This window comes from Globicephala melas, chromosome X (genome assembly GCF_963455315.2).
Source record: "Globicephala melas chromosome X, mGloMel1.2, whole genome shotgun sequence".
Taxonomy (NCBI): Eukaryota; Metazoa; Chordata; class Mammalia; order Artiodactyla; family Delphinidae; genus Globicephala; species Globicephala melas.
In genome coordinates, this window is record NC_083335.1 from 1,399,102 (window position 1) to 1,417,554 (window position 18,453).

General features: G+C 65.9%; 1 protein-coding gene across 6 annotated transcripts; it reads right to left on the bottom strand.

The window, feature by feature from the left end:
- Nucleotides 1–239: 239 nt before the first annotated feature.
- On the bottom strand, nucleotides 240–15,853 carry PLXNA3 (plexin A3). 6 transcript variants are annotated; one of them, XM_060292097.1, is made up of 33 exons: nucleotides 15,771–15,853; nucleotides 14,505–14,607; nucleotides 13,332–13,954; nucleotides 12,468–13,007; nucleotides 11,871–12,053; nucleotides 10,772–10,900; nucleotides 10,603–10,703; nucleotides 10,213–10,336; nucleotides 9,971–10,127; nucleotides 9,795–9,894; nucleotides 9,168–9,282; nucleotides 8,848–9,048; nucleotides 8,229–8,645; nucleotides 8,004–8,149; nucleotides 7,797–7,917; nucleotides 7,544–7,680; nucleotides 7,291–7,461; nucleotides 7,015–7,108; nucleotides 6,690–6,929; nucleotides 6,468–6,611; nucleotides 6,156–6,390; nucleotides 5,928–6,070; nucleotides 5,586–5,842; nucleotides 5,431–5,497; nucleotides 5,099–5,245; nucleotides 4,854–5,013; nucleotides 4,589–4,692; nucleotides 4,263–4,359; nucleotides 3,778–3,968; nucleotides 3,305–3,474; nucleotides 2,572–2,784; nucleotides 2,270–2,420; nucleotides 240–1,305 (listed from the first exon to the last, which is right to left on the bottom strand). In XM_060292097.1, exons 3-33 carry the CDS (start codon nucleotides 13,926–13,928, stop codon nucleotides 1,210–1,212), a joined length of 5,748 nt encoding a protein of 1,915 aa, XP_060148080.1. In that variant the 5' UTR covers nucleotides 13,929–13,954; nucleotides 14,505–14,607; nucleotides 15,771–15,853; the 3' UTR covers nucleotides 240–1,209. The 6 variants fall into 6 exon arrangements, with proteins under 6 accessions (XP_060148080.1, XP_060148081.1, XP_060148082.1 ...); XM_060292098.1 differs by lacking the exon at nucleotides 15,771–15,853 and adding an exon at nucleotides 15,616–15,734; XM_060292099.1 differs by lacking the exon at nucleotides 15,771–15,853 and having other exon boundaries at nucleotides 8,229–8,419; nucleotides 8,549–8,645; nucleotides 14,505–15,497.
- Between the last annotated feature and the right edge of the window lie 2,600 nt (nucleotides 15,854–18,453).

The window sequence follows — 18,453 nt, forward strand, 5'->3', positions numbered from 1 at the left end:
AAGCAACAAGGGCGGCTTGGACCAGTTGGGGGCAGTGGAGGTGGGGAGAAGGGCGCGGATTCTGCATGTATCTTGAAGGTGGAGCCACCAGGACTCACTGATGGATTGGACGTCGCCCTAGAGCGCCTCAAGTCCTCAGAAACCCTGCAACGAGTCACCCTTCCCCCCATCAAGGGCGAGCAGCTCATGCAGAGTCCGACAGCCTCCCCACCTGCCCGAGGACAAAGGCACACACTGCATCCATTTCTCAACATTTAATTAGGAAAAAAAATTACAGGGACAAAGAAAACCTCATGCAAAAAAGAGAAAAAGGGGCCAACTGGGTTTCCAGGAGCGCGGGCTGGGGCCAGATTCCTCTGAGGAGGCAGAAGGACAAAGGAGTAAGGCACTGCTGCCTCTGCCCCTCGGGGCGGGCGCAGGACAGGGCAGCGGAGGATGAGGGGTCCGGACGCGCAGACCACACTGAGGGGGGTTAGCAGCAGGGCCCGGAGAAGGGAGGTTCGGTGCTCCCAGGCCCAGCTCACGCCCTGGCAGGAGCCTGGTTCGAGCTCTCCAGGCGCTCAGAGAGAACGGGGCCCCGGGAGGGGGTACAGTCCCGGCCCGAGAAGTCTGGAGGGGCTGCTGCAGTGGCCGCAGGGGGACCCCTTGGCCGAGCCACCGTCCGAGGGCAACTTCGGTGCCTCACCGCCCCCAAGGACTGCTGGTGCCGAGGCCCCGTCCTCGGCATGGGTGGGGCCAGCCAGGGCAAGGGGGCGGGGCCAGAGGCTAGGCCAAGGCTGACCATGTCACAGGGGAGTCGGGAGGGCTCAAGGAGAGAAGGTGAGTGAGGCTGGCAACCTCGGGGGTGGGGGGGGGTAGGGGGTCCGGGGGAGGAGGGGGCGCGTATTTACAGATGGAGACGACGGTGAGGTGGAGATAAATTAAATAAATAGGTGGTTGGGGTATAAATAGCAAGGAGGGCACGAGGGCAGGAGGGCGGGGGTATTGCTGCTGCCGGGGCGGGGGGCTTGGTCCGGTCACCCCCTCCCCATGCAGGGCCCAAAGCAAGGCACTAATGACAGGGGCCCGGCTGTGCCAGGGGCATCTTGGCCCGGTGACCTCATGCCACCCGATCCAGGGCTCAGCCCCGGGACCCAGGCGGGAGACGCCCCTCTGCACGGGAGTACGGCTCAGGACTGAGAAGCCCCCTCCTCACGGGGTCCACCTCCCTTAGCTGTTGCTGGATGCGAGGCCGATGATATGTTCCAACTTCTGGCGCAGCTTCTGCTTCCGGCAAGAGGCATCTCGGTCCAGAGCGGTGAGAACCTGCGGGAAGAGGCCCAGAGCCGGGCTCTTGAGGGGCGGGCTCCTCCTGGCCAAGCCCCACCCCCGATGCCCCCCACCCCTCCCACGTGGGAGGGGCCCAGCGGCTGGCCTCCGAAAGGGCCCGCAGCTCCTCCTTGACCCCAACCCCTCCTCCGACTGCACAACCTCTTCCCGCCTTCCAACAGCCAGCACACAGCCCCTCCCACAGGGTGGTCTGGACTGGAGGCCCCCCTTTCCCGTCCCTCCTAACCCCCACCCCACCCCAGACCTCTCTCACCCAGGTCTCCGCGACCTCGGGCCTCACTTCCCGTGACCGTGGGCAGCACCCGACAGAGCCCATCGCTCCCTCCTCCCTGACGCCCAGGGCGGGGGTGGGGGGGGGGTCCTCACGCGTGTTCCAGGACCCGTCTGGCACTCGGGGGCCCCTCCCGAGCCTCCTCAGACTCTGCAGCCGGTCCCCCCTCTTCTCTGCCACCTCTTGAATGTCCCAGGGCCACTCAAGTTCTTGGGCCACGTCTCCCTCTCCAGCTGCCCATGGCCCCCGCCTTGGGGAGCTCATCCAGGCTCGGGGCCCTGTCCGGGCCCACCCATTCTCATCTCCAGCCAGGAATCCACCCCTGGAGCCGGCGCATCTGTCTTCCCTGACTCTCCAGCCACAAACCGGGCAGGTGGGCTGACCGCGCCTACCTTTGGCCCCAGCCCGTCAACCCAGCCCTCCGTGTGCTCCCGGCCCCTAACTTCTGCCGGACCAGAACTTTGCGCTCCAGCCAGTGGCTTCTCTACTGGGTCCCTCAAATCCCAGCATCTACAGAGCGTGTCACCTGTGCCACCTTAAGGGCCTGGTTGGGGGAGGAACTGTGAGGAGTCCAAGAGCTGGGCTCGCTGACCCCCACCACGCCCCTGCCTTTGCCACCAGCTGTACCCTCAGAGCCAAAGAGCAGGGGCCCGAGGGGGTGGCACGCACCTCCTGGCGGTACTTGGTAACGTAGAAATAGAGCTCACTGAGCGCGCTCAGGACGTTGAAGTCACTGGCATGGAGACGGGACTGCTCCACCAGGTACGCGTCCATGTCCTGGTCACTGATGGACGCCATCTTGGCGATGTCCCGGTAGTACCTGTTGGGGCCCCGAGGAGGTCGTGCCAGCAGGCGCCACAGAAGCCAAAGCCCCTGCCCCGGCTGCCAGGCCAGCCTCCGGGCCTTCTTCCCTCGCCAGCAGCCGCGTCCCCTGGGGTCCCGGCCCCGCCTCCCCACACACTGGGGCCCACCTCTCCACCCAGCTCTTGTAGCTGGGGATGTCCTTGGCGTAGAGCAGCTTGTTGGAGGGCGAGTCCTTGCCCAGGCGGTGCTCGGACGTCGAGCAGGAGTCCATGAAGGTCTGGGCCACCACCGACAGGCAGGCGTCCGTGATGCTGCTCTTGTGGATGTCGAACACGAACTGCGGGTTCTTGATCACGTTCACCCAGAAGCGCAGGGGCAGGCTGGACAGAGGGACAAAGGCCCGCAGCTCCGCGATCTCCCTGCACACACCCTCCCATCCGCGCTCACCTCCGCAGGCCCACAGGCAGCGAGAGTGACACACTGAGAGCTGGCAGCCTCTTCTTTAATTTTCTGCCTGATTTCAAGCAGTGAGAAGTCAGAGTGGACGGTCTTCCGTCCTCGGTGAGTTTCAACGCGCCCCCCTCGCACGGCTAACCCCGGGACCGGGCTTCTGGTTACCTCTGCCCTGTGTCAGCGGTATCACCAGGTGAGCAGCAGGGCCAAGGGCACCTCTGGGTGCTGGCCACACTACCCACATCCCAGACGCCCAAAGCCCTGGCAGAGCCCACCTGCGGAATCAGACGCCCTTGCTCTCTGTGCTCGGCGGCACCATCAGTGCCAGGCCGCTGTCCTCTCCTGCCAGGGTGACCAGCCAAGCCCCCGCCGGCATCCTGACCGTGGTCCCCAAGCCCCAGCCAAGCCTCCTCACGCCCCCGCCCGCGGGCCGGTGCACGGCAGTACCAGTTGCTCTTCCAGGTGTGGCGCACGTCGGGATCGCCGATCTGCCGCTGGTCGGCCTGCTCGTCCAGGAAGTCGAACATGTACTTGATGGCCAGGGGCAGGGCCGAGCCCCGGTGCGCCGTGCTGAACACGGTCTCGAAGAGGTCGTCCACGAACTTCTGCAGTGTGCCCTGCAGGGGCGCAGCAAGGACACCAGCTGACGGGGAGCCAGGGCGGGACGTCCCCACGGCAGGACAGATGGGGACGGGGAGGCTTGACAACGAGCAGGGCTTCCCTGCTCAGCCACCACCCCTCAGACAAGCTTGGCCTCGACCTCAGGGTGGCAGTTCCCGTGGCAAAAGCGTTGAGCAAGTCCCTTGGGATTGGAACAATCCAGTGGCCCCTTCCCCAGGCAGCCCAGGCCAACCCCAGGGCCAAGGCCAGGCTACAAGGCACGTGCACTAAGGCCAGGGTGGCGCGGGGCAGGCCCACACCTTGGTGGCCAGCAGCCGCGTCAGGTAGATCTCCGAGACCATCTTGCTGCCTCGGTCTCCCTCTCGGTGGTCGGCGTGGTCGTGGTTCTTCACCAGGTGCCACAGCTTGGTGCCCGTCTCCTGGTCGGGCGTGATCATGGGTGCCCGAGAGCGGAGGCTGTCAGGGCTGCTGGCCGTGCGGAGCAAGCTCTCTGGGGCAGAGGGTGGTGTGCCCCTTAGGCCAGTGGGGCCACACCAGCCATCGCCGTGGCTCTCGCTCCCCTCCATCCCGGGAGCCCTGCAGGCCGAGGGGGCCCATCTGCTCTCACGGGCCCACTGCACTTCTAGGCTCCAAGGAACTAGAGACCTCCTGAGAGCAGGGTCCAGGGGGGCCGCCAGAGCCAGGCTGGCTGCTCAGACGGGGTGGGGCTGGGGGTTCCCCACGATGGCCGACACAGCCTTGCAGGGCACGGGGCCAGCAGAGACCCCACACCGAGGACGCCTACCATAACGGCTGAGAGAGCGGGTGAAGGTGAAGGAGTTGGCCATGTTGTAGGCTGACACTTGTTTGGGCACCAGTGCCACCAAGGAACCGTCTGTTACCTGCAAATCCCAGAGACAGAGAGGGGGGCAATGCAGGAGGCCGAGAAGCCAAGGGGCCTGAGCCACCGCCTACCCTGGCCCGGCAGGGCACGTGTGGGGCGGCTACCCAAGGGGGGCCTGTGGAGCGGGGGCCAGAGAGGGGAGGGGCCGGGACCCCTACTCCTGTGGCCTCAGGGCAGGGCCATGGCTCACAAGGGCCCTGGGCGTGAGGCGACCTCCGGCTCCTCACCTGGTAGTGGGCCAGTGAGTTGACCCTCTTCCAGTCACACTCGATTTTGGTGGTGACATCCTCGTCCTGGAGAATGATGCGGGCCATGCGGCCCTGGCGCCACTCTGCGGGCCACAGGCAGCTCTGAGGTCCTGCTCCACGAGCCCTGGGACCCTGGGCCCACTGCCCTCAGAGGACAGAGCTCAGGTGGGGAGAGTGAACGCCAGCCAAGGTAACGTGGCCACAGGAGGTGGGGGGGCCCAGGAGGAGAGGGCAGGGGCCTCACCTAGGTCCATGTCCTCAGCTCTGGGACGCTGAGAGTAGGGGATGCCCTTGTACACAGCATCTAGCAGCTTGTCTTTGGCCTGGGTGATACTGTCACAATTGAGAACCTTCACCGGGACCTGAGCGCTGCCCTCGCTCTCCGGGCACACACAGTGCAGGGTCTGAGGGCGAGGGGGACCACAGGGTGGGTCCTGGGTGAGGCTTCCCCTCAGGCCCGATACCCTGCGCACCTGGACCCCCGCTCACCAGCGTCTTGTAGTCGATCTGCTGGCGGATGAGCTTGTCCTCGCTCAGGGAGTAGCGCGCCTCGCCCGTGATGGCGTCGATGGGGCCCTTCTCCATCTGCTGCTTGATGGCGCAGAACAGCAGGAAGAGCGGCTCCCCGGCGCACTCCTGTGGGCGGGCGGACGGGCGGCGTCAGGCTCCGCCCCAGCCGCTGCCCCGGCCCCCCACCCCCACCCCGCGGAGACGGGCATGAAAATCCTGCAGCCAGGGCCGGGACACGGCTTGCCGCCCGCCTGCGGCCGACTGCTTCCTCACATCCCCTCGCCCCCCGCTTGCCCTTTGAGCGCACGCACCTTCAGAAACTTATGCAGCAGGAAGGTGAACCAGTTGGTGAGCATCTTCTCAGCCACGGACTCGGTCCTAGGGTGAAAGGGGTGCTGGGGCCCTGGCCGGGCAGGGCTGGGCTTCCCAGGGGAGGGGCAGGGCTGGCGGAGGGGGACCCAAGTACCTGCGCAGGAGCAGCTTTGGGTGGTTCTTGCTCTCGAGGTTCTTCTCGATGAGGTCCGCCAGCAGTTGCTTGAGCAGCCCCGTGGCGTAATCGAGGCGGCTCTGCAGGGCCACCATAGTGAGCGAGGCCACAGTGCCACGGTCGCGCATGGAGAAGCTGCTCTGAGCCTCCAGAGTGTGGATGAAGGTGAGCACGAAGGCGCGGCTGTGCAGCAGCTGCCCAAAGAGACGCAGGGCCTTCTCGACATTGGGGGGTGTCTGGGGGCGGGGGGACAGGGCATCTCAGACGGTGGAGGTGGCCCTGGGGGTGACAGGGCATGGGCAGGCAACAGGGAGCACTCACATCCAGCTCCTTGAGCACTGGGTGGGCCTCGATGCCCGGGAAGAGCACGCGCACAGCGTAGGTCCGGTAGTCCAGGAAGGGGATCTGCACGCCATCCATGTGGTTCGTCAGCTCGTTGATGTCTGTCTGCAGCTCAGCGAAGGCTGGGGAGGGCCGGTGAGAGACAGTGAGCAGAGAGGGAGGAGGGAGCCCCTGCCACCCGCCCCACCCCCACCCTCATGCAGGCACCTTCCTTGCATTCCAGGGCCACCCGGGACTCCAAGTTGTCCATCTGGAGCTGGAGGCGCTTGAGCGTGCGGTCGGCATCCTGAGTCTTGCGTTTGTAGGCGACCAGCACGGCAGTGATGGCCAGCAGCAGAAGCGCGCCCCCCGCCGCCAGCCCCACCACGGCCGGCAGGCTCAGCGCCCGGTCGGCCGTGATGTGCAGGGTGCCCAGCCAGAACTCCAGGCCGCCCACCAGCACCTGCAGGGACAGGCGCCGTAAGCTGACCCGCACCCCCGCCCCAGGCTGCTCTGGCAGCCTCCCTGCCCCCTACCCACCATGACCGGCTGCCGGCCCGTCTGGCTGGGGGAGTCGCACAGGAGTTGCGTGTCCGAGACGGTGAGCGTGCACGGCTGGCCCCCGATCAGCACCGTGTAGTTGAGGCGGGAGCTGCCGGCCGCCGCAGGGATCAGATTCTTGCCCTGCAGATGGAGAGCGCTGCTGGCCAGGGCTCCCCACCGCCCCGCCCCTCCCGCCCTAGGCGCCCACCACACTGGCACCTTCAGCACTACGTGGGAGCCAGGTTTGACATCCAGGACCCCAGAGGGCCCAAGTGGCTCGAAGCTGGGGTCGGGGTAGTAGGTGAAGGAGGACCGGTTGAGGGAACGGGCCGTCTGCACGTGGTCCAGCAGGAAGCCGAACTCGTCAGGGTGCTCACCCTGGGCCTGCGGCTGGGGCCGCCCCAGGAAGATGCCAGGGGCCTTACACAGCATGGCGGTGTCGTTGATCACCTGGCACGTCTGTGGGGACAAAGGTGGGCAGCCCAGCACGTGAGGCCACAGCGGGCAGAGGGTCAGGGGTGGGATGGCGGCAGCTGGCACTCACGTTGGTGGTCTCGATGCCTCGGTACTTGGCCCGGACCCGGGGCTCCTGGACCGTCAGCAGGTGGGTCCCACTCACGGTGATGGAGGTGCTTCCACTAGGTATGGGGGTGAGGGGCCTCAGGCTTCCTCCCCACCACCCTGAGCCCAGCCCTGGAGTGTTATCGAGGCTGCCATGGGAGCCCAGGGCCTCCCCAACCCTAGGTCACCTGGTCACCAGGCGAGGCCTGGCCCCCAGCCTCCCCTCTGCCAGCCAGGCCCATTCTCCCGAGGGCCTTACTTGATGATGCTCCAGGTGGGCTCGAGGCGAGTGACGGTGGGGTCCTGGGTGTAGGTGTAGAGGACGCCGGGACTGGAGATGTTGGCGCGGTCGATGGCCAGGGTGATGGAGGCCTGGCTCGGGCCCAGGGTGGAGACAGGCGAGATGCACACGATCGCTTCCGCATCCCTCCTACGCCAGCAAGCGGGGACTTGGAGCAGGCTGCCCAGGGCTGCCACCTGCCGGCCCCACGGCCCCCGCCTGCAACACTCACCTCACGAACTGGCACTCGCCATCTCTCACGGTCACTGTGACTCTGCTGCCGGCGTCCAGAGAATGACCGGAAATGGTGATCCGCGTGCCCCCCGAGGCTGGGCCCCGACTGGGACTCACGCGGTCAAACGTGGGCGTCTACGGGAGAAGCAGCCCTGAGGGGAGCGGGGAGACGGCGGGCGCCCAACAGGGCCAGGCCACAGCCCCCTGCCAGGAAGGAGTGGGAGAGGGAAGGGGGCGGGCAGCCCACGTACCACGAAACTGTAGAGCTGCTCAGACTGCGTGCGGAAGTCAGCCGAGCAGTCGCTGATGCAGAGCTCCGCAGGCCCTGGTGGCGGGCTGGGCACCAGCGACTCCTCCATCTCACACACGATCCTAGGGGTCGGGTCAGGTCGGAGGTCAGGCCCGGGCGCCCGGCCACAGGCTGCGGGGAGGCCCAGCGCCCGCACAGCCGCACTCACCTCTCGGCACTGACGTACTCGGCGGGGATGGAGTTGCAGCGCACGCCGGCCACCCGCAGGCCCACGTCTCGGGAGGTGAGGCCCAGGTTCTCGCCCACGATGGTGATCCGGGTGCCTCCCTCCTTGGGCCCCATGAGCGGGTGGATCTGCGGAGCAGGAGGGGAGGCGGGAGGGTGAGCCGAGGCAGTGGGTACCCAGAGGGCGGCGGGTGGTGGGGAGGCCCACCTGGGCAATGCGGGGGTGGCTGCAGCGAGCGCCCTTCTGGTTTGGGTGCACCCAGTTGGTCTTGGGGGCCGGGCAGTGGGCCCGCAGCTGGCACCTATGCTCCGAGATGCACCAGCCACAGTTGAAGCGAGGGTCAGCCTTGAGGCAGAGGCCACAGCTGGGCCGCTGCGCCCAGCACTTGTACAGGAGGGCTGTGGGCACAGAAGGCGCCGCTGGGGGGCAGCTACGGGCCCCGACGAAGGGTCCCCTGTGGGCCCGGCCCCAGCACGTGCCTTCTCCGCCCCAGGAGGCAAGCTCCTCGGCCCCATCCCGCCGGTCACCTCGGAAGGTAGCGGGCTTGTCGATGGGGAAATCTCCATCCCAGACCACGGAGAAGTCCAGCTCGGTGTCACCATACTCGTCACCTTCATAGGAGTACTGGGGGAGAGGGACCCGCGTGACCCCAGTGAAGGTGACAGACCGCCCCTCCCCCAGCTCAGAAATCCCCAGCAGGAGACTCAGAAGGTCCCTGGCCACTGTCAGCTGAGGCTTCCAGAAGAGTCTGCTGGGCACAGATCTGCACCACACCCAGCCCTGCACAGCCTGGACCCCCGAGGGAGGCGGGGCGGGTGGGCCTCACCGAGGCGTTCTGGCACTGCACGCTGCTGCTGTTGAAGCGGACGGCAGGCACCCGCTGCTGCCGCCCCTGCACCCGGACCACACACTCGTAGTTCTTCTGGCCCGACTGGGGCTGCGGCAGGTTCTTGGCCCGCAGGGTGAGAGGCTGCGTGACACCTGCTGGGATCAGGAGGTCCCCGCTGGGCAGGATCTCAGGGCAGCCCTGAGAGGAGAACGCCCATCAGCCAGCTGGGCTGGCCCCCGGTTAAGGGGGCTCCAAGAAAACCCCAAGACTGAAGGCAGAAAAGAGCCCAGCCCCCTCGCGTGTGGCGCGCGCCTCACCTCGGGGCTGTGGACCCTGCCCTCCTGGAAGGAGCACTCGTGGGGGTGGCTGGTACACACGTGGCGGTACTTACACCAGTGGCAGGGGTAAGGGCTGCCGACGCAGGACATGCACCTAGAGGGGAGAGGCTTCAGAAATCACGGGGAACCTAGAGAACGGACTTGAGGTTATGGGGAGGGGGAAGAGTGAGCTGTGACAGGGCGAGAGAGAGTCATGGGCATATACACACTAACAAACGCAGTAAGGTAGATAGCTAGTGGGAAGCAGCCGCATGGCACAGGGATATTGGCCCGGTGCTTTGAGACAGCCTGGAGGGGTGGGATAGGGAGGGTGGGAGGGAGGGAGACGCAACAGGGAAGACATATGGGAACATATGTTTATGTATGACTGATTCACTTTGTTATAAAGCAGAAACTAACACACCATTGTAAAGCAATTATACCCCAATAAAGATGTTAAAAAAAAAAAAAAAAGAAATCACGGGGAAGACCGGGCCTGGCCCCTCACCGTCCCACCTGCGGGACACACGGGGAGCCAAAGGCAAAAGGCACCGGGGCCCGCCTGAGGCCTACACGACACCGCGAGCAACAGAGACACGGGGACGGGGTCGGGGGGCCGGTACTCACGACTGGAGGGCGCTGCAGTTGTAGAAGACGAAGTCAGCCCCAGCAAAGCTCACGCCGCTCTCCTTGGAGAGCAGCTGCAGCTGCACGGTGCGCGCGGCCCCTGCAGCGAGCCCAGGGGAGCCACACGTGAGCCGTGGACGGAGAGCAGCCCTGCCCCCCGCGGCCCAGCCACTGACCGTGCCCCCGGGTGAGAGCCCGGAGCTCCTGCAGGGAAGGCGAGGGACAGTGTAACTCTCCAGAGGGCAGCAGGACGGCCTCGCTCTCGGTCACCTCCTCGAAGGCACAGCTCACGCCCGCACTGAGGTCCGGCACGTTGCTTATGGCCACGGTCAGCTGGGGGAAGCAGAGGGCCCAGAGCTGGGAGCGCCCCCAACACGTGTGCACGGGCCTCTACACCCGCACGCTCCGCACCACTCACCTGCACCCCAGGCGACGTCACCGACACATTGTTGGGCCGGACCCGCACCTGGACACACTTGCTCAGCTCCTTGGCGAAGCCACGCGGGGCCGAGGCGCCTGGACAGGCCCCATGGCGGCAGCATCTGCGCGGGGTCAGGCCAGGCCCATCCCACAGCTGCCCCAGCAAGGCCCGGAGCGGGAGTGCAGCGGGGGCCTGGGGGGGACGGAGGGGACAGCCGGCCCAGCCCACGGCACCAGGCAGCCGCATGCCTCGGCCTCACCCCCTGGGGTCCGAGGGATGTCACTCGGGGTAGAGGTTCCACTCGCTAGCTGGAGAAAGTAGAAGGGCAGGGAGGGGGAGGCCACAGGGGCACAGCTCGGGGGAGTGGGCACTCGGGCGGCTCCTCACCTGTGCTGCAGCACACACCACCCACAGTGCGGGTCCCCCGAGCCCAGGCAGGCGGCGCAGCTTGGGTACTGCTCGCAGGTCTCCACCGGGAGCTGGCTCACCTGGGGGCAGCCGTGTCAGCACCCGCCCCACCCCCATCCCACCCCGCCGCACCACCTGCCGGGCCCACCTGCTTCTCGCTCAGGAGGTAGACGTGCCGGTGGTCGGGGCTGAAGAGCAGGTCGCGGAGTATGGGGCTGCCGTCCACCACAGGCACCGTCTCATACAGGTGGGCCTCCTGAGAGCCGTCGACCCGTACCTGGGCCACGAGACCAGCCACCTGACGCCACAGCAGCACCCCACGCTCCCAGGCGTCCTATTCTCGAGCCAGGGACCCAGCCTGCCCGCCGCCCCCTTTCTCACAGACCAGGGAAGGAGGACGCCAAGGCTGCCCCCTGGAGGCCCTTGGGTGTGACACAGCCAATCCAAAAAAGCTCCCAGGACATAGAGACAGAGATGAGCGTTGCCCAGAGTTGGGGGACAGGGAAAGTGTGAAAGCTAAAAGGGAAGGGATTTTTAGGATCATGGCAACATCCTGGAATGAGATAGCGGTTATGCTTGAGTAACTCCGCGGACTTACTGAAATCACTGAGATGTATGCTTTAAACGGGGAGGGGGGGTTGTGACACGGCACTTACACCCCAATAAAGCTGTGACAAATGCAAGACGGGGACCAGGAGGGAAGCAGACCAGGCCCCAAGAGCTCGGTGGCTCCCTTCACAAACCTGCCCCCAGGGACAGCCCCACATCCCCCAGGTGAGCAGGAAGGGAATGCGGCAGTTGTCCTGACTCCTGTCCCTTCAGAACACCCTGGAACAGGAGCAGCTGCGGCCCTGCCGGCACTGCAGCCCCCGTGCCCATGAGGGGACAAGAGGGCAAGGAGGGTTAGGTCCACATTTGTCTCCTCGTTCATTCGACTGAGGACCCAGCAACGACGGCTCCTGCTCTCCCAGTAGGGAGCACCGGAGGTGGGCCCGGTCTGCCCCCAGAGCCACAGGAAGCCAGCAGTTCAGGCCACGGCGGGCGGTGGCACTGCAAGCATGGGTGGCTGAGAGGCCACCCGTGGAGCACAGCTGGGCTCCTGGGCCCCAGCCCGGGAAGTCCCCCTTCCCCCAGGGGCCAGGCCCCATCCAAGGTGCTGCAGGGCTCAGCCGCACGTTCTTGACCCCAGCCCTCGTCTGCATCTCAGTGCGCCCTGACGCCCACACGCCGAGCGCTCCGGGGCTCACCTTCTTCAGACTGCCGCTGCGGGTGCCGATGAAGACCACAGAGTGCTGCTGGTAGGGGTAGGCGGCCACACTGGCCATGCCATCAGTACTGTCGGCTAGCAGGGGCAGGCCCTCGATCACGTGCAGGCCGCCCAGCGGCTGGTTCAACACCAGCCCGCAGAAGTTTCCGTTTATCTGCATGGGCTGGGGAGACAGGAGGAGGACGCGTGAGTAAGAGCCTGGGGCACCAGCTGGACAGAGGCAATGAGAGCCCACGTTCTAGGAGGGAGCAGAATCTGGAGCTCGCTCCTTACCAGCCAAGACCAACTGTTTGCCCCAGGACCCCACAGGAAATCGGGGGCTGAGGAGGGAGGCGAGCAGGCAGCAGCGGGGAGAGCAAGCTGGTCCACACAGAGAGGTGGTGGGTAGCAGCAGAGGCAGGGAGGGGAGGACGGGGGCGGGGGACCCCGGGCTAAGCTGTCGTTCCCAAGACTGAGCCCAGGCTGGCACACGCGGCGGCCCATCAGCTGCCGTACGACCGCCTGGGCTGGCCCCGCACACCCAGGAAGGGGCAGAGGGCCCAGCCCGGGGGCAGGGGTGGGGCGGGTGAGGGCTCACGGTGTTGATACAGGGCAGCTCCTTGTTCAGCAGCCAAGGCAGGGCCAGCGTGCCCTCCCCACGGTAGCAGGACTGGATGCGGCGCCGGATGTGGGCGTTGATGCTGCTGAGGGTAAAGAGGCAGAGGATGGTCTGCCGCGGCGGGCTGGCCCGGTTCTTCTGGCCCTGAGAGAAGATGGTGAAGAGGACGTCCTCGTCGGCCGGCACACCCAGGGCCTGGGCCAGCAGCAGGCCGGGCTTGGCCAGGTGGGCGCTCTGCACCAGGCGGTACTCCACGCCGCGCCAGGAGCAGCCGATGGGGAACTCCACGTACGAGTAGAACTCCGAGTCCCCCGAGCACATGCGCACGATCTTGGACGTGAAGAATTTCTCGCCTGCCGTGTCCAGCAGTGTCTGCTGGGTATCCAGCTGCAGTGTCAGGAAGTACACGAAGGAGGCGCTCACGAAGCCGTAGACGTAGTAGATGTCGAAGGCTGGGTACAAGGACAGCGTGTCTGAGGGGATCTTGATCTGAGAGGAGACGAACTCGTCCTGGTACACCTGGGGAGCAGGTGGAGGACACAGCCTGGGATGAGGCCTAGGTCCACCCTCGACCTCCCCAACCGTGGCCCCTGGGCCCCCGCCACCCAGCCTGGCCCTGCGCCCACAACATGGCCCCCGGGGGTCTTCCCTCACAATCTCCCTGCCCCCGACCCACGTGGTCACAGGACCCCAGGCCAGAAAGGCTCCAGAGGCAGAGCCAGGACAGAGTGAAGGCAGGAGGGCACGGGAGCTGGCTCTTCAGAGGGGCGAGAAGGGAGGTGGGGGAGGGGTTGGGGGCCGGACAGCCTGCGAGAGCCCGAGCAGGTGGGCGGGCTCACCCACCAGACTGAACATGTCGGCACCGTCCTCGTCGCCAATGAGCTTTCGGGAGCTCAGCGTGGGGAAGTACTCAGACTTGCCATCCACGGCGGTGCCCACGAACAGCTTGCTGGGCCCCTGGCCCTGCTCCACGATGACGCCCGCCATGGAGTCCGGCTCCTGGGCCCCCGACAGGTAGTGCTCCTTGCGGTGGTGCGGCTCGCCCAGCTTGAAGAGGTCGTCCAGGCGCAGGAACTGGCAGATGCCCTGCCAGATGCTGCCGCAGGCCACCAGGCGGCGGGCTGCGTAGTCTATGAGCAGCAGCTTGTTCACGTTGTCCACAGGCGCCAGGCGGTGGGCACAGACACGCATGCTGGGGGGTGGGTAGCAGCGAGCGTTGTCCTCGACGGGCCCCGTGACGTGGACCCGCAGCTCGGTCAGGTTGGGGGCCAGCTTGAAGACGCGATTCACCGCACCCACAAACACCTCCCCGGTCACCCGGTGCACGGCCAGATGGGTGAGCGAGGTGTCCGTCACTGAGAAGGCAGGGAAGGGCGTGCTGCCACCCAGGGCCCGCCCCACGGCAAGGAGGAACAGCAGGACGAGGCCGACGGCGGGCATGGCCGGCAGCTGCCCCGGGGGTGGGCCTGAGGAGAGACGGGGAGTGCCGGTCAGAGGCCCCCGGCCCAGGGCGCCCAGCCGCCTCCGGCCCTGCCTGGCCTAGGGCCCCCAGCAGGCCGAGAGCCACGCCACAGAGGGTGGAGGCCAGTCGCCCACCACCATACCAGAGCCCCAGATGGCGACCACGGCTGGGAGAGAGGAGGGGCCTCCGCCAGGGCGCACGAGTGAGCAGAGAGCACAGGCAGACTTGGGGGCCATCAATCATCCCCCACCCACTGCTGGAAAGGAGCCAGGAGGCCTCGCCTCAGCTGGGCCACACCCAAGGGGGCAGCAGAGCCAGATGCTAGGAAAGGCAGGGTGGGGGGCCCTCCAGGAAGGAGAAGCCAAACACCAGATCCCAGAGCTGAGGGTGGCCAGCCGCACACAAGAGCAACCCAACCGTGGGCAAGCCAAGGCCACAGACGTGCCTCACACCCTAGCTGGGGAAAGGAGAAAAGGTAGGGAGAGAACAATCGCAGGACAGAGGTCTGAGGCATCAAAGCCTGAGACCAGGTGGGAACCAGGGCTGCCACTTACACCTTCCTGGCCCCGGCTGCCTCCTCGCCCCAGGGGCCTCCGTCTGCTGGCTGTCCAGGAGGAGCCTGCCTAGCCTACCGGCTGGAACACAAAGCCGAGTCGCCTGCCCCCAGAGCAAAGCACAGAGACAGACATAAGTCAGGCTCTGCTCAGGCACAGCCAGACGGATGCCCAGGCAGCCCTGCGCGGCTCTCCCTCCGAATCCACACGTTAGCTGGGGAAGGGGAGATGCAGGGGGGCCCAAGGAGCCCTATGGAAGGGGAGCAGCATTCTGAAACACAGCTGAGACTTTGGGGAGACGGGGTGGGGGACCACAGGAGCAGTACTAGGCTTGGCTGGGTCTTCACCCCTAGGCCACACCCAGCTCTCGGCCAGCGCCAGGCAGCAAAGACAGCAGAGAAGTGTCGTGGCAGCCAAGGGGGCAGGGCTCAGCGATACCCTCTCAGTGCCCAAGCCCCAAGGGAGACCAAGTTACTCAGCTTGGGGAGGGTGCGGGGAACCAAACCAAGGCAGCAACCAAGGAAAGGGGAAAAAATGCATTGCTAGAACAAGGAGAAGACCCAGCTTGGAACTGCAAAGTTTCAGCTCAGGCTGATCATCTCTCTGGGGCTCTTTTGTCAGGTCCGCATCCTGGATCCTTAATGCAAGAGCCAGAGAAGAAAGGAAGACGGAGAAGGGAGGCCTCATGCCACCCTCACCTCCTCCACACCGCACAGGAATACAGGCCTAAGAATGGGGATGGGACAGGTCGGGAGGGAGACCTGGAAAGGCAGAATTTGCAGCCCAAGTGCCCATCCCAAACCTCAGCCTGTAACCGGGAGCCTCGGGCATCACAGGCACACCCAGCCTCTCTGCTACGGCCCTGCCAGCAGAGCCCGAGGGTGGGGACAGACCCTCGCAGAGACCTGGCTCTAGCGCCCGCTCCCCAACGCCCCGCGCGGTGCTGCCTGCCCGGCTCGCCCTGCCCCCACCAGGGATTGCCCCCCCCCCCCGGCAGATCCACGAGGACCCTAGTGGATGGAGGCGCCGCAGCAGTCCTTGCAGGGGCCGCTCCTCCGCCACAAAGGGTCCCCATCGGGCCGGGGGCTAGCCGCGGACGGACCGTCCCTACCGGCGCCGGGCACGAAGGACCAGTCAGGCCGGCGCCCGAGAGGCAGGGGCAGGGCCCGACCCCTTAAAGGCCGAGCCGAATCCCCGAGCTGCCGGAGCCCAGGGCCGCCGAGCAGGCCGGCCCGCACAGGCGGCTGGGGGATGGAGGCCACCTACCTGTCCCTCCGCCGCCGCTGGCTCCGGGTGGCCGCCCGCCGGCCACGTGGACGCGCCCTCGAGCCCCACACCGCCCCACTCGCGCGCCCCCGCCGCCGCACCCCTCGCCTTACACCCCGCGCGCCCCCGCCGCCGCCACCGCCCACACACTGGGCCGGCCCGCGGCCGCCAGGGCCTTTTAAACCCGGACCGTACCACCGCGCCGGGCGGGGGCGCCCAGGGAGGGCCGAACGGCAGGGCTCGCGGGCGGGGGCCGCCCCTCCCTGGGGCCGGGAGAGGCCCAGTGCTTAGCCCGGGCCCCCGTGAGCGGCCCGGGTCCCCGCCCAGCGAGCCGACCCCCCTCGCGCAATGGCCGCGTCCGTGGCGCGCGCCTCTCCCCCGCCACCCCCCGCCCCGGACCGCCGCCTCCCGCAACCCTGGGACCCGCGCGCCCCCGCGCCACACACCCCCTAGGACCCGGGGCACGCGCAGACCCCGCCCCGGTGCTCGGAGGCGCGCCCGGGGCCACCTGCCGCCGGTGCGCGGCCTCCGGTGTCCCAATCCTTAGGGCGCACACCAGCCGGGGACTCGCGGTCCTGGCTCAGGATACTCTCCCCCCGACGGTCCTTAATCCGGAGGGCCCGCGGCTAATAACATGCAGATGCTCAGCACGAGGACTTGAGGCTGTCGGCCATTTACACCTGGCCCCTTCCCCAGCCAGCCACCGCGGCCCTGAATCGGAGGATTTCATTCCCTTGGTTTCCTTTTCTTTTTTTTTTTTGGTACGCGGGCCTCTCACTGTTGTGGCCTCTCCCGTTGTGGAGCACAGGCTCCGGACGCGCAGGCTCAGCGGCCATGGCTCACGGGCCCAGCCGCTCCGCGGCACGTGGGATCTTCCCGGACCGGGGCACGAACCCGTGTCCCCTGCATCGGCAGGCGGACTCTCAACCACTGCGCCACCAGGGGAGCCCTCTTCTCACCTTTTAAGACGATAAAAATATTCTGGGAGTAGATAGAGGTGATGGTTGCACAACATTGCGAATATACTCATTGCCACTGAAATGCGCATTTTTAAATGGCTAATGGTTATTTTTATGTTATGTGAATTTTTCCTCAGCTGAAAGAAATTGAAAATAAAAAACAAAATCCCACAGTTAAGAGACCACATGGTCTCTAAGCCATCTCAGGTTGCATATGTCCCCCACCCCTTGAGGAGTGACAGTGCACTGTGCTCGAAGCCTGGGAACCAGGACTCTCACCTGGTGGTGGTGCTGCAAAATGGGAGGGGCCGGGGGGGGGGAGTCTGCCACTGTCTGGAAAATTAATTATGCCTTCCCTGGCCATCCAGTGGTTAGGACTTGGCACTTCCACTTCCGGGGCACGGGTTCCATCCCTGGCTGGGGAACTAAGATCCCGCAGGCTGCATGGCACGGCCAAAAAGTTTTAAGAAGATTTAAAACGGAGGAGGCTGTGTATGCACAGATCTGGAGAGACACGCAGGCTACTGGGGGATGCATTGTTAAGCAATAACCGGGTGCTTTGTTGGGGCAACTGGACCCGGAGGGTGAAGAGCTGGCCCCCGCCCCTCCCGCTCATTCTGGGCACTGCCTCTCTGACCTTTCCTCCCTTCCTCGCCTTCCCCTCTCTCCTTCCCTCCCTTCCACCCCACTCACCTCCAGCCTGCCTTCCTGTGTCGACACACCTGCTCTCCTCAACGCCTAGCCCACCCCCGGCAAACACTAGTCCCCAGAAACCTTGGTGAGCACTCACTGGCCTCGGTGACCTCGTGTAGTTCTAGAGCATCAGATAATAGTCCCAGCAGCCCCCAACTTTCCTCTGCGGCCCCCGGACCTCTCCCCTACACTCCACACTCACGTGAGTTCAAGGTCCCGAGGAGAGGGCCCCCAGCACGACAGTGCCCCTCCTGGCAGGAGTGCTGGCCTGCACTGGCCTCCAGGCAGGAAGTAGGGAGCCCAAGACTGCCAAGCAGAAAGCTGGCCCTTTCTCAGGATAAGGGGCTCCTCCCTTGGGCCCCACCAACCATGGTGTCTTTTCCATCCCTCCAATGGCCACAGGGAAGGGGGTCTCCTCCCCTGACAGCCTCCCTGCCCCCTTGACCCTGACCCCAGACGTCTCCCTTCTTCCCAGCAACTTAGGGCTGTTTCCCTGACAGGACCCAAGATTGGGCCTCAAGGGGCTTGTTTTCCAGAAGCTGCCGGGCCAAAGGCGGCTCCCTCAAATCATGCAGTCTTCTGGTGGCTTCTCAAAGGGGGCAGGAGGGCGTTGGCGCAGGCCAGAGGATCCCCCCGCAGGGTTCCCGGAACCCAACAGAAAGCCCCATCGACTTCCTCAGAGTTGTTCCCCACATCCAGGACTTAGGGTGCCCAGGCCTATTCTACCCTCCTCCCTCCTCCAAGTGACCCTGGATGGCCCCGCCCCAGACACAGGGTAAGGAAGCCCAAGTGACAGCTCCTAGCTGCCAGATGGGCCTCCCCAGGCCACAGCTGAACAGGACAGAGGGCCCTGCCACAGAGAAGGGCACAAGAGCCTGTGCACCCAGCAAAGCCCACCACCAGCGTCAGATCTGCACACTGGCCAGGGAGGTGGGGCCGGACCCAGAGCGGAGACGTTCCCTGCCGGCTGGGGTCTGTCCCCTGTCCCCTCTGCCAAGTCTCAGGCAAGGGGAATAAGGGGGGAGCAGGGG